A 14,093-nucleotide genomic window follows, 5' to 3' on the forward strand; every position below is an offset into this window, starting at 1 on the left:
GCTAGAAAGGAGGTGTTTTTGTTTAAAAAAAAAAAAAAGCGTAGAAGTAGGAGGTAGTGGAGGAGTGCAGAAGTGGTAGCGGTACCAGCAAGGGTTTGGCGCCAGCAGCCCCGACTTTGGGCTATAATGAGCCTCTACGGATGCGGCGAGGCGGAGAGGGAGGCATAGCGACGTGCGACGTTTAAGCCAACACACCTCGACCGTGGCTGCATTGCACGCAGGCGAGGCGGCAGCCTGGGATACTGACAGAGCAGCGTGCCCCCCCACCCCGTCCCCCCCTTCTTCTTCTTCGGCTTCTTCAAAAGAGCCCAAGTGATTAGTATGTTATCATTACCATTCGAAACGTGATTTTTCTATTCCCTCTTGGCAAAGGTGACACGTCTCGGGGAGAGAGAGAGAGAGAGAGAGACGGCCGGCAGATCCGCTGCTATGGGAAGCCACTTCAAAGCTTTCCCTTCCAGAATCTCTCGCTTTCTCTCTTTCTCGCATGCTTCTTTCCTTCGTTCTGTCTTCTTTTTAGGGCCGGGGGGTGGGCGGGTATGTTGCGGAGGGGTGGGTACAGTCGTGGCAGTGTTCCGTGGGCGCCATCATTAGAATAATAGCGCCCCGAGTTAGATGGTGAAAGAACCCGAAGGGGAAGGGGTGAGAGTTCAGCGGGGAAGAATGCAATAATGACACGCTGTGATGGTCCTAATGACACACACTCCTGCCAGGGAACACAGACGCGGGGATGGAGCCGTGGACGTCCATGAAAAGGAGCATGTGTAATCAGGAAACTGTTACACTTAAAGCGAGGCATCGAAATACATCCCGCTAAGAAAAACCACTCCATATCAAATAACAAGTCAAATATTGTCAATTTTAAATTAAATTAAATTAAATTAAATTAAATTAAATTAAATTAAATTAAATTAAATTAAATTAAATTAAATTAAATTAAATTAAATTAAATTAAATTAAATTAAATTAAATTAAATTAAATTATTTATTGTTATTATTATTATTATTATTATTTAAAAAAAGTATGCGTTGCGGACATAACACTCCTGAGCCTAAAATTTAAAATTAAAAAAATTTAAATAAAAAAAAAAACTAACAAAAAAAAACTTAAACTATATTAGGAAAGCAGGAAGTGAACAAATGTAACAGTTACCGATTGTAAAAGTACCAGATGGAAGAGTCAATTTTAAATTAGCCGACCTTTGCTACATAAAGGTTTGAACCTCATTCCCTCGCTTTATCGCCGTTTTTTTTTTTTTATGTGTTTCAAAGTGTCTTCCACTTCCTGCTGCACTCCGAGGTCCCAATCTACAAGCAGTGACATATTTAAATGTGACAAATATTAAATTAAATTAAATTAAATTAAATTAAATTAAATTAAATTAAATTAAATTAAATTAAATTAAATTAAATTAAATTAAATTAAATTAAATTAAATTAAATTAAATTAAATTAAATTAAATTAAATTAAATTAAATTAGGGCAGGACAAAAAAATTAAAAAATTTAAATAAAAAACAACAACAACAAAAAAACTATATTAGGAAAGCAGGAAGTGAACAAATGTAACTGTTACTGATTGTAAAAGTACCAGATGGAGGGGTAGGATTTAATAAGCTTTGCTTCTTCCTACTCCTTTTGGACATGTGGAACTGGGAACTGATTATGGGATGCACTCAATTGTAATCTGATGCATGTTCAAATGAAATTAAACCATTACCATTACCATTTCAAGATTTGCAAGGATTGGTTTGCAAATTACCATCGGAATTACGCAGTCCGTGTTTTACCAACACTGACTGGATTTACTTGCCCGAATTTTGTTTTAAGTTGCCCCGGGCCATCGGTACATCGTTATTGTCTAGCCCTGCATTATAAGATAAATATTGCCTGACTGGGAGTGCGCCTCCTTCTGTCTTTCATGTGACACCTACATTTTTCAACAAAGATTCTTCTGAGGAGCAGCGGAAGCTGGTGTTTTTTTTTTTTTTTTTTTTTTTTTTTGTGCTCTCTTTTTAGCATGAAGAAGCACTCCTCGGTTGTAATTTATTAACTGGGAGCCCCAGAACAATGCAGCCGGCGCTCAAAAGAGGAAAAAATCTTCTTTTGGCGCTCTCCTGCCTTCTCTCGCCGATATCAAACATGGGCGCTTACGATCACCATTTTCAAAAGTTCAGATGATTTCCTTATTATTTCAATACAGGAGGAGTTGTGAGGGGGGTGGGGGGGTAAGGTGAATAATGATGACAGCTGTGATTCAGACTGACTGTGTGATCTTCCGTGCCGTTTGTTTGGGACTTGTAAGACGAGGAATTACAAGTGTCAAACAGCTGTGAATATGGCTGCTAAATATTTAAACATGTTTTGCAGCTGAAGAGAAGGAAAAAAAAAAAAGTATAGTTTTTTTCTTCTTTTTTAAAAAGCAAAGGGCTTAAGTGTGTATAAGCTGTGCCAGCCTTTGATTCAAATACAGAAAGGGAAAAAAAAAAAATGGAGGCTAGAAAACTGCTGCGGAAAAAAAGGCAGAAAGGGGGCACTGAATCAAGCCCGATTATGTGAATGGAGCCATTCAAACAGAGGAGTCGACAGGTGAGGTAACGCAAGATGTCTCCTGACCCCTAAGGCGAGAAGGAAATGAACAAAAAGTGTGGGAGGAAGACAGGGAAAAGTAAAGTACAACTAAATAAAAAGGCAGAAAAAACATGATAACATGGCATCTGGGCCTGTTGGGTTGGCTGCTTTAAATTATGGATGGCTTTGAAAAGGAGCGCAACTCAAGAGAGGCAGCAGGAAGGCGGCTCATCGCACTTGGTGGAACATTTAACTGTTTAACTAGGGATGCCGACCGAAATATATGAGGCGGGGCGGGGTCGGCTGTCCAAACGATCTAGCTCAGGGGTCTCAAACTTGCGGCCCGTGGGCCAAATGTGGCACGCAGGACACTAGTTTGAGGCCCCCGCCTTGATATGAAAGTTTAATGTTTGATATGGATGCTGTATAGTATCATGTACCCAGAAAAAAATTATTACGTTTGATTAATGTTCATGTTAAAGGTTAAATAACTGTTAATAGTTATCCTCCCTATCCGTGTGGAAGTGGTAAGTTTTTGGCTATTTAAGTTTAAAGGAAATAACTTGAAGGCTATCGTTTAGGTCGCTAGCGCTCTAGTTTGCGAGTTAGCATGTGTCTCAAGACCCTGCAGTTGCGCAATGTGTTGTAAATTAAATTTTCCCACATTCCAAAAACATGCTACGTTAATTAGCGACTCCAAATCGGAGTCTTTGGTGGCCAAATCTGGCTCTTGGGACATGGAATGTCACTTCTCCGGTGGGGAAGGAGCCCAAACTTGTGCGAGAGGTTGAGAGATTCCAACTAGATACAGGCAGAATCACCTCGATCCACACTTTGGGTTCTGGAACAGAACTGGACCTTCTGGAGACTCTGGAGTTGGTCTCAGGGAGAGGCCCCTTAGGCCTCTTAATAGCCCCCCCGGCTTGGTGCCTCTGTGTTGGAATAGTCCCCAGTGAACTACAGGGTCACTTCCCTAAGCTTTCGGTTTGGGGAAGGGTCATTTGTGCATCCGGGCCAAACGGGAATTCAGTCTACCTGGAGTCCATCAGAGGGGGGTGCTGGGGAGCGCCCCATCCGGTGACTCCGTCGTTCTACTGGGAGACTTCAACGCCCATGTGGGTGATTAGGGTGACCAAAAACGTGTAGCGAGGGTGTGCAGTGAACATCTGGCAGAGTCTTTTGTTTGTTGAGTCTTCACCTCTGGCAGAACTTTGCCTGCATCGCTGGGGAGTACCGGGATATTGGGTCCGAATGGACCATATTCTGTGCCTGCATTCCTGAGGCAGCAAGGTGGTCGATGCCAGTCGTGGCGGCTGCAGTCCCCGAACACAATGGTGGACACCAGAGGTCGGGGCTGCAGAAGGAGTCCTATCAAGCACGGTTGGCTTGTGGGACTCGGCTTTGGCGGTGATTGAGGCAAAAAAAAAAAACGGTGAGGCCATTAGGCACGACTTTCGGTAGGCCTCAAAGAGGTTCTGACAAACCATTTGACGCCCAAGATAGGGGAAGTAGTACCCGGTCCAGACTGTTTACAGTGGTAAGGGTGCCTGTTGTCCTCGACTGAGGATGGAAGGAATACTTGACGCCCTTTTCGATCCCACTGAAAACCCGAAAAGGTTCTGGACTATGTTGGATCCAATCACTCCCAAACAAACTTACTTTCCCTTTTTAAACAAATGGGCTGCCTTATATTCAAGAGAAGGATGGAAACTAGAGACTAGTGGCCTTTAGTGGATTCATTATCTTTGACTTGGCCTTTAAGCACTTCAATCGGGGGGAAAAAAAAAAAAAAGTCTCTAAATGAGCTGATGTTAATTTTCTGCAGAAGAGGCGATGAGGGCAAATGGGAATTTCAGCGAGGGGAAAAGCAATTTGAAATAGTTAAAGCAGAGAAGCACTTACCTCTTCGCGTAACTTTATCAACTGCATCACGAGAGCAAAAAGAGAAGAGAAAAAAAGGGTGGAGAGAGCAGAGAAGAGACAGTGAAAAAAAAAAAAAGCAATAGAGAATATTACCAGGGAGAAGATACGGGATTAACCTTGACGATTTTTCTGTTTGCACGTGGAACATTTGGAAACGACACGGTAAACGCATCTGAACGTGCAACTCCAGCTGACTGTTTTTTGTTGTTTTTGTTTTGTTTTTTTTAAACAAAGATCAAATCCTGGTGCTGTCACATTAAACAAAGGCGAAGAAGTGGATAGCTCCGCTCGCAGGATCCGCTAGCATTACCTAGCAAGTCAGAGGAATTGATACAGCGAGGGAACAGGGGATGATACAGATTGTTATTGTTATGTTATGTCGAAATACGGATATGGCAAATTTGGATAATGGTTATGGTAATGGTTTTATTTCATTTGAACATGCATCAGATTACAATTGAGTGCATCCCATAATCAGTTCCCAGTTCCACATGTCCAAAAGGAGTAGGAAGAAGCAAAGCTTATTAAATCCTACCCCTCCATCTTGTACTTTTACAATCAGTAACTGTTACATTTGTTCACTTCCTGCTTTCCTAATATAGTTTAAGTTTTTATTTGTTTGTTTTTTTATTTTATTTTTTGTCCTATAGGCTCAGTAGTGGTATGTCCACAATGCATACTTTTTTTTATATATTGGGTCGATAGTAAATATTTAATTTAATTTAATTTAATTTAATTTAATTTAATTTAATTTAATTTAATTTAATTTAATTTAATTTAATTTAATTTAATTTAATTTAATTTAATTTAATTTAATTTAATTTAATTTAATTTAATTTAATTTAATTTAATTTAATCATTCATTCATTTTCTACTGCTTTTTCCTCACAAGGGTCGCGGGGGGTTTAAGGTTTTTTGTTTTTTTTAAATAATGCACCTCGTACCGAAGTACAAGGTGATATTTACATTTACATTTTTTTAATTTTTTGTCCTATAGGCTCAGGAGTGGTATGTCCACAATGCATACTTTTTTTTATATTGGGTCGATAGTGAATAATTTAATTTAATTTAATTTAATTTAATTTAATTTAATTTAATTTAATTTAATTTAATTTAATTTAATTTAATTTAATTTAATTTAATTTAATTTAATCATTTTCTACCGCTTTTTCCTCCGAAGTACAAGGTGATATGGCCATACAATGACATAATGGGTACCATGGTAACTGTCAATATAGTGATATATATATATATATATATATATAGCACATCATGACTGGTTCAAGACTCTTCATCCTTGTATTTAGCAAACATCAACTGCTTGTATTGTTTCTTGAATTGGCTCATCGTTGTGCATAGTTTGATTTCCTTACTCAATCCATCAACACAGCTGAAGACCTCAATGACCCATTGTGTAGAACACCTTCACCTTGAAGAACAACTGTTGTCACAAGAAGTCACAAACTATCTAAAAAAAAGGCCAAAGCTACATTTGTTGTACTGACAGCAGTAAGCAACCACAACTACCTCCAGGTAACAGCACTTCTGATCGATGATAGTTGGCGCCTGCACACATTTGCGGCAGGTGTAGTGAAATCAGAGGAAAGATATTTCCCCGAAGCATGTGTTGTCGGTTTCTTGAAGTTGCTAAGGTGTGGGGGGCATAGACAAGGTTACCACTATAGGGACAGATAGTGCTCCAAATATGATGGCAGCAGACCAGGAGTCTACCATACTAGCGCTTGCCGTGTGTCGAACCCATGCATTGCCCCGACGTAAAACCAACATTGTATTGACTTTATGTGTACGGCCATTAATGGTTGTCAAATATTAGTTTGCTAATATTTCTTTATTCAAACAGCTACTTTTACCTCAAAACAAAATTCAAGCTAATTGGACTACTTCGATAAATAAAGTCTACTTCATTAAGCCCAAAGTCAATGTGTGATTAATCGTGATTAATTACAAAGTAAACATGTGATTAACTTGATTACATTTCATTGGGTCGCCAATTGTGCTAAAGGTTTACTATTATGGAAAAGTGACTTTCTGATATTATAATAACATAAACCTATATCATGATTAATCACAAAGTAGATATGTGATTAATTTGATTACATTCCATTGGGTCGCCAATTGTGTCAAATGTTTTCTATTATGGAAGAGAGACTTTCTGATGATCGAATAGTAAAGTATCCTTACAGTCTGTTCATGACAACCAACTGTGAAGAAAAATCTATGTCATGATTAATCACAAAGTAGATATGTGATTAATTTTATTACATTCCATTGTGTCAAAGGTTTTCTATTATATAAGAGAGAGACTTTCTGATGTCCGAATAGTGAAATATCCTTACAGTCTGTCCATAAGAAACAACCGTGAAAAAAAACCTGTGTCATGATTAATCACAAAATAGATATGTGATTAATTTGATTACATTCCATTGTGTCAAAGGTTTTCTATTATGGAAGAGAGACTTTCTGATGTTCGAATAGTAAAATATCCTTACAGTCTGTTCATGACAACCAACCGTGAGGAAAAGCCTGTGTCATGATTAATCACAAAGTAGATATGTGATTAATTTGATTACATTCCATTTTCCAAAGGTTTGCTATTATGGAAGAGAGACTTTCTGATGTTCAAATAGTAAAGTATCCTTACAGTCTGTTCATGACAACCAACCGTGAGGAAAAACCTACTTCATGATTAATCACAAAGTAGACATGTGATTAATTTGATTACATTCCATTGGGTAACCAATTGTGTCAAAGGTTTCCTGGAAAAGTGTACTTTCTGATGTTTGAATAGTAAAATATTCTTACAGTCTGTTCATGACAATCAAACGTGAGGAAAAATCTATACCATGATTAATCACAAAGTAGACATGTGATTAACTCGATTACACTTAATTGGGTCGCCAATTGTGTCAAAGGTTTCCTGGAAAAGTGTACTTTCTGATGTTCAAATAGTAAAACATCCTACAGTCTGTTCATGACAACCAACCGTGAGGAAAGACCTATATCATGATTAATCACAAAGTAGACATGTGATTAACTCGATTACACTTAATTGGGTCGCCAATTGTGTCAAAGGTTTTCTATTATGGAAGAGAGACTTTCTAATGTTCGAATACTAAAATATCCTTACAGTCTGTTCATGACAATCAAACGTGAGGAAAAATCTATACCATGATTAATCACAAAGTAGACATGTGATTAACTCGATTACACTTAATTGGGTCACCAATTATGTCAAAGATTTCCTATTATGGAAGAGAGACTTTCTGATGTTCGAATAGTAAAATATGCTTACAGTCTGTTCAATGTTACACAGTTACATCGACGTGGTAACATTACGTAACATGACGTTGTAATGTTACACAGTTACAACACACAATGTTACACAATGTTACACCTCAATGTTACACTGTATCTATGAAATTGGATTACATTATGTAAAAAGTTAGCGTTTCTTGAAGAGACACACAACATTCCGTTATTGTGTACTTCGATTTTGTGATATATTTTGGTAAGTTTGGGTCCCGGGGAGGGATTAAATTCCTAATTAGGGTATGGAAAAGTTTGCTCGAGATTGTGTCGCGGGCTAATGAAGCGCATGTTGTTGATAGATTGTTTCTACCCTGCACGAGAACACAAGCACAATGGCTCCCCGGTACGCCACAATGACAAAATATGGAGTGTATGTGTAATGTGAGAGGTAAACAAGTATAATTGCATGTTTTCCTAAAAGAGCTGTCGGGGGAAAAGTGTTTGGGCGCTAACAAGACGCACTTCAAATCTGCAAAACTCCCCACTAAGATTGGGCGTATTTTAGAGGCCAAAGTTTAAAACGACACTAAGGGAGGTAGGTGAGGAGGGGGGGGGCAAACCCAGCAGATCCAATGAATGGTCAATGGCCACCAAACAAAAGTTATCCTAGCTCATTTGTTCTGCCTGACCGATTGCAAATCCACCAAAAAAAAAGCCCGGTTGAGATGCATTGAGGTTGGGTTTGGAGTCTTTAAGCGCGGCCAACACACCGAAGCCGGTATTGTGGAATCGTAATTATTCCTACAGGTTTTTGTTTTGCTTTTTTTTTTTTTTTTCTTGTGTTTTTGTGATGCCAGCCAACATTCGAAATTGCACTGCTGCAATTTTTCTGTTATGATAATCAGCATTTTTTTTTGCTACAAACAAAAGATTTTTTTTTTCCCTTTCCTTTTTCCCTTCCTACCCCAATACGGAATTCGATACAAGTGGTAATGTGCTTCCTTTGTAGCCTGGAAAATCTGGTCCATGCCGGCTCAAACCAGCGCAATCTCTTGTGGCCAACCTTCTGCTGGTGCTGCTGCTGTGGCTGCCACTGAAATCGAAACTATTCCGTTCATATGTGTGTGTATGTGTATGTGTGTGTACCAGAATTTGCGTGCATAAAAAAAAAAAAAAAAAACCTGCAACGACAGCCTAGCACATTATTTAGAAGAAGAAAAAAAAAAAGCGATAGTGCCAATTCAGTCTCTGCCCGCATAGAGATAACGAATAAATGGCGAACTCCATTAAATCGTCCTTTAGCCATTATCGCGGGCACCATTTTCAGAACTTATGACGGCCGGCCTATTTACTCGGCTATAAATCCTCGCCGTGTAACCCAACAGATTTGTGACTGGTAATGATTATGCTCGGCGAGGCCTATATGAGATGATCCTGACCTCTGACAGATCGTCAGGAATTCAATTGACCGACTTGGCCTCTGGGCCCCCCCCCCGCCGCCATCTTTCCCCCCCCCAGCACCGTTTCCTTAGAAGAAAAAAAAGAAAATGCTGAAGTACTCCATCCACAAGTCAAGATTTTAAATACAAAAACGGCTCAATAAATTTCACTTGTAAGTTTTTGCGTCAATCATTAACATTTTTAAAAGTTATTGTTATATTTATTTTTATCTATAGAAACAAAATTCTGTAAATATTTACCTTCAATACAACACAGGATCATTATTAGTGTCATTTTCATATTTTTTCTACAGTACAATTAAAAAAATATCAAAACAAATACTGTGGACAGATAATTATTATTATTATTTTAAATATATATGTCTTGTTTAACCTATAAAAACTATTAAAAAAATATTAAAAATAAATATTGCTGACAAATTATTATTATTATTTATTAAAATATGTTTCTCTAATTGACTCTAGCTCAAATTTTATTATGTTTTTTCCCTTAATTTCCTATAAAATAAATTATCATTCTTCAACAAAATTATTATTTGTTTTTGTATTAAATGATGAGTATTATTTTTGTGTCCAATTTATTTTATTTTAATTTATTTCATATTTATATGTATAAATATACACATTTTGGCCCTATGATTAAAGCTGTAAAAATGTAACCATTTTAAATAATAATTTAAATTATATTAATAGTGTCAATCGTGAAGGGATTTAATTTAATGTATTATTTATATTTATGAAATTATAAAAGTATGTAGGAAGATGAGTAGAATTTACAGTGTGATATGGTGTGTTGATTTTTTTTTTTTTTCTCTACGGGCTTTTTCCTCGACGCGTTTTTTTGAGGGGCGGCATCAGGCCTCTCCAATGTGACATTTTGTGACAGCTAACCAAAAAAAAACAACGAGTGTCAGTTTTGCGTCTGGCGCATATGCCGGGAAAATATGCATATGAATTATGCCATATCCTGGCTCCATATTACATATGTTTTAAGACGCGGCGTTCGTGGGTCATCATTGAAATGCTAATAAGGGAAAATTCAAAAACACATACGTTTGACTTCAATAAAATTGTCATAAATGTGCGAATATTCATGTGTGTTTCTGTTTGGGGTTTTTTTTTGTTTATTTTAAATTAATTTTTCATGTGTTGGTACACACAATAAAGCAACATTTTAGCTACAGTCATAATAATAATTAGTCAAAAAACACATGGTGAAAATTGCGCAATGTAACCCGTAAAAGAAAAGGAAGTGAGACTATTTATATAAAATACATTTTATGATAATAAAAGAAAATATTTTTTTCCACAAATTAAAACAATATTTTAAAAAATTAATACATATTACCAAACGCTTTGTATAATAATATATATTAGAATTAATAGATTATTTAAAAATATACTTATGATTTAAAAGCTAGATGAGGGCATTTATTTTGTAAACTGTAGAGAGTACCAGGCACCCACTAACATGCTTATTCTACAAAATAATTTTTTTGCACTACAAATAAACATAGATATATAATAACATATTTAAAAATATATATATATATTGATAAATATTAATACCTAATACATTAGCTATTTAAATAACCTTTTCTATATTAAGTCATACTATATAATAAATACTCTTTAATAGTAAATAAATAGGGCTTATTATGATTATATTATTATTATATTTTTTTCAATTGTAGCAATATTTTTAAATTATATTTTGAAGAGATTGTTTAAACCTTGCGTGCCCCGGAGGGCCTATTATGGGGGGCTAAGTCCGCACCCAGGTGGCGAACAGCTGTAGGGAGTTTTGCTATTGAAATTGGGGATGTATGGCGTGCATGTGGGCGTGCGTGTGTGTGTACGGGCGCTTTGGCCAGACGCCCGGTCCCCTGCCCCAACCGGGGGCCCGGGCCGGCTTTGCATTAAACAGTGTTGCTTCTGCATGACTTGGTGACAATAACGGCGGTGCTCTCAGATCTCCACCATGGATGGGTGAGAGAGGTGGCGACGGCGGCGGGGGGGCGGGGGGACGTGGTTTGGGGGGACCGAGTGGGTTGATTAGCGCCTCACCTGGTTCTCCGAGGAGCTGACATCATCCCCCAGGAGCTCGTTGCGTACTTCGTCACTGTAGGCGATACGTGACCTTTTCTGCAAGGAAAAAAAAAAAAAAAGTGGTGAAAATCTGGTACAAATATCGCACAAAAAAAAAAAAAAAAAAACATTTCTTAAACACCAGAGCCCCCTAAAGGAACTTGGTGACAACGCCGACAACAAGAACATCTGGGCAAGGTGGGGGAACTCTATCCATGGTGACCACCATGACTTAAGTAGAAGACAGCATGAAGAGGCAGTGGGACGGTGGTGGAGTGGTTGGGGGTGTCTTATAAGGGAAGTAGCACTTGTCAGCACTAAATCTTTTCTTTTCTTGGGAAGTATGGTGTGGGGGGGCCGGGGGGGGTGTCACTGCTGTCATCCCAGTGGCAGTGGCAGCCCCTGTGATAATGCTAGGACTCAGACAGGGAATAATTCATCACCCATTGGTGGCCCACACGCTCTATCTCTCTCTACTCCTTAGTCTCAACAATGCAAGGTTGTCCAAAAAAAAAAAAAAAAAAGTAGAGTGGGGGTTGAAGAGCAACAAACAAACAAAAAAAAAGACGACACACACACACACACACGCACGCGGCGGGAAAAAGAGTGGGTTGACAGTGTCGCGCTTGTTTACAGACAACCCCCAGGCCGCACGGGCTCTCGGCGTGCCCTCCAAAGTGTTTACCGAGCCGTCGCGGTGCTCTCTCTTTGCACTGCCGAAAACACTGCTGTGTTTTTTTTTTTTTTTCCAAAGGTCGCCCCCCCCCCCCAAATCAAAGAGAAACAGTAGCACGGCTATGAAGATACCACTTCTTACTTTTGCACTCAAGCTTGTGTCGTTTTCTTAGCGGGCTCACTGTAAATAAACACATTAGGAAACGGACGCCGATGACCTGCTGCATGGGATGTTTTATACCATGAATAAATAAATATTGCTTATTTAATTATATAAGGCATTTTGCACATTTATTTTTTCTGAACTGAAATAATACATTTTACAGTACAATATGTGGTATACTAAATATTATATTCTGCAATATGTATAATTTATCATTAAGAAGGACAATAGAATATGTATACTTTGGAAACTAGAAACCGCAGTTACATATATTTGGTTCAAATAATAGCACGCATGCCACACAGCTGGGAGACCCGAGTTCGATTCCACCCTCGTCCGTCTCTGTGTGGAGTTTGAATGTTCTCCCCCGTGCATGCGTGGGTTTTTTTCCCGGGTACTCCGGTTTCCTCCCACATTCCAAAAAAACATGCTAGGTTAATTAGCGACTCCAAATTGTCTATATAGGTATGAATGTGAGTGTGAATGGTTAATTAATCATGATTAATTGGTTAATAATTAATCTAATAATTTTTTTAATCACGTGACAGCCCAAACATATATATATATATATGTCACTTTAACAAATAAGGCTGTACGGTGGTCGAGTGGTTAGCACAGCCAGGAGACCCGAGTTCAATTCCACCATCGGCCATCTCTGTGTGGAGTTTGCATGTTTTATCCAGGTACTCCGGTTTCCTCCCACATTCCAAAAAAACATGCTAGGTTAATTAGCGACTCCAAATTGTCTATATAGGTATGAATGTGAGTGTGAATGGTTGTTTGTCTATATGTGCCCTGTGATTGGCTGGCCACCAGTCCAGGGTGTACCCCGTTTCTCGCCCCAAGACAGGCTCCAGCGACGCTCGTGAGGAAAAAGCGGTAGAAAATGAATGAATTGAATAGGCCCAAGTGGTTAGCGCACATGCCAGACAGCTGGGAGACCTGAGTTCGATTCCACTCTCGTCCGTCTCTGTGTGGAGTTTGCATGTTCTCCCTGTGCATGCATCGGATTTCTCCGGGTATTCCGGTTTCCTCCCACATTCCAAATAAGCCAACATTTTTGGCTTCTTAAGTTCAGAAGAGGGCTGCACGGTGGTCGAGTGGTTAGCACAGCTAGGACACCCGAGTTCAATTCCACCGTCAGCCATCTCTGTGTGGAGTTTGCATGTTTTCTCCGGGTACTCCGGTTTCCTCCCACATTCCAAAAACATGCTAGGTTAATTAGCCACTCCAAATTGTCCATAGGTATGAATGTGAGTGTGAATGGTTGTTTGTCTATATGTGCCCTGTGATTGGCTGGCACCAGTCCAGGGTGTACAAGACAGCTGGGATAGGCTCCAGCATCCCCCCGCGACCCTTGTGAGGATAAGCGGTAGAAAATCACTCACTCCCAAAGAAATACTGATACATCTTTTACAGTTTTTGGGTTTTTTTTTGCGCTAGAGGCAAAAAAAAAAGAGGTGATGATGCAACTCCACAATAAAACAGAGCATGTTCGGTGCAGTTTTAAAAATGGGAAAACGGCCACAGGGTGGCAGAAGTGCCTTTTATAGGAATTCTGCCTGCAACAGCAAAATTAAAGCACAGAGTCTTTAGGGAAATTTGAATTGGAACGTAAATCACGCGCAAAAGCGTGCATCTTTTTGCAGCCTGCGCTCACTGCAGGCAAACCCCACAGCTTTACAGATACCATGTCTGATTTTCAAGTCGGTTCAAAGATTGTACGCCATCTCCTTTTTTGGTTTTATTATAAAAATGTGCTTTTATACTCGGAAAATAGTCCATTCTAACATTAAAGCGAGGTTAACATCTTGGGAGATGTGACTTTTTTTAATGTTTTACCACATAAAAAAAGAGTAAAAAGTGATGGCTGTTTATGAAGTTTAGATGTTGCGGTTATTATGAGTGGAGGGCTTGCAGTTCTCTGGAGTAATCACCCTGATC

General features: G+C 38.8%; 1 protein-coding gene across 4 annotated transcripts in view; it reads right to left on the reverse strand.

The window, feature by feature from the left end:
• The window catches only part of vti1a (vesicle transport through interaction with t-SNAREs 1A), a 159,044-nt gene that overhangs the window by 123,825 nt on the left and 21,126 nt on the right, over positions 1 to 14,093 (reverse strand). For 2 of the 4 annotated variants that reach the window (XM_058062703.1, XM_058062700.1), the window contains exons 4-5: positions 11,291 to 11,368; positions 4,473 to 4,493 (exon numbers count right to left, since the gene is read on the reverse strand). In XM_058062703.1, coding sequence (XP_057918686.1) covers positions 4,473 to 4,493; positions 11,291 to 11,368 — 99 coding nt within the window. The remainder of the gene's footprint in view (positions 1 to 4,472; positions 4,494 to 11,290; positions 11,369 to 14,093) is intronic. The other 2 variants (XM_058062704.1, XM_058062702.1) reach the window with 1 other exon arrangement.

Source organism: Doryrhamphus excisus, chromosome 22 (assembly GCF_030265055.1).
Source record: "Doryrhamphus excisus isolate RoL2022-K1 chromosome 22, RoL_Dexc_1.0, whole genome shotgun sequence".
Lineage (NCBI taxonomy): Eukaryota > Metazoa > Chordata > Actinopteri > Syngnathiformes > Syngnathidae > Doryrhamphus > Doryrhamphus excisus.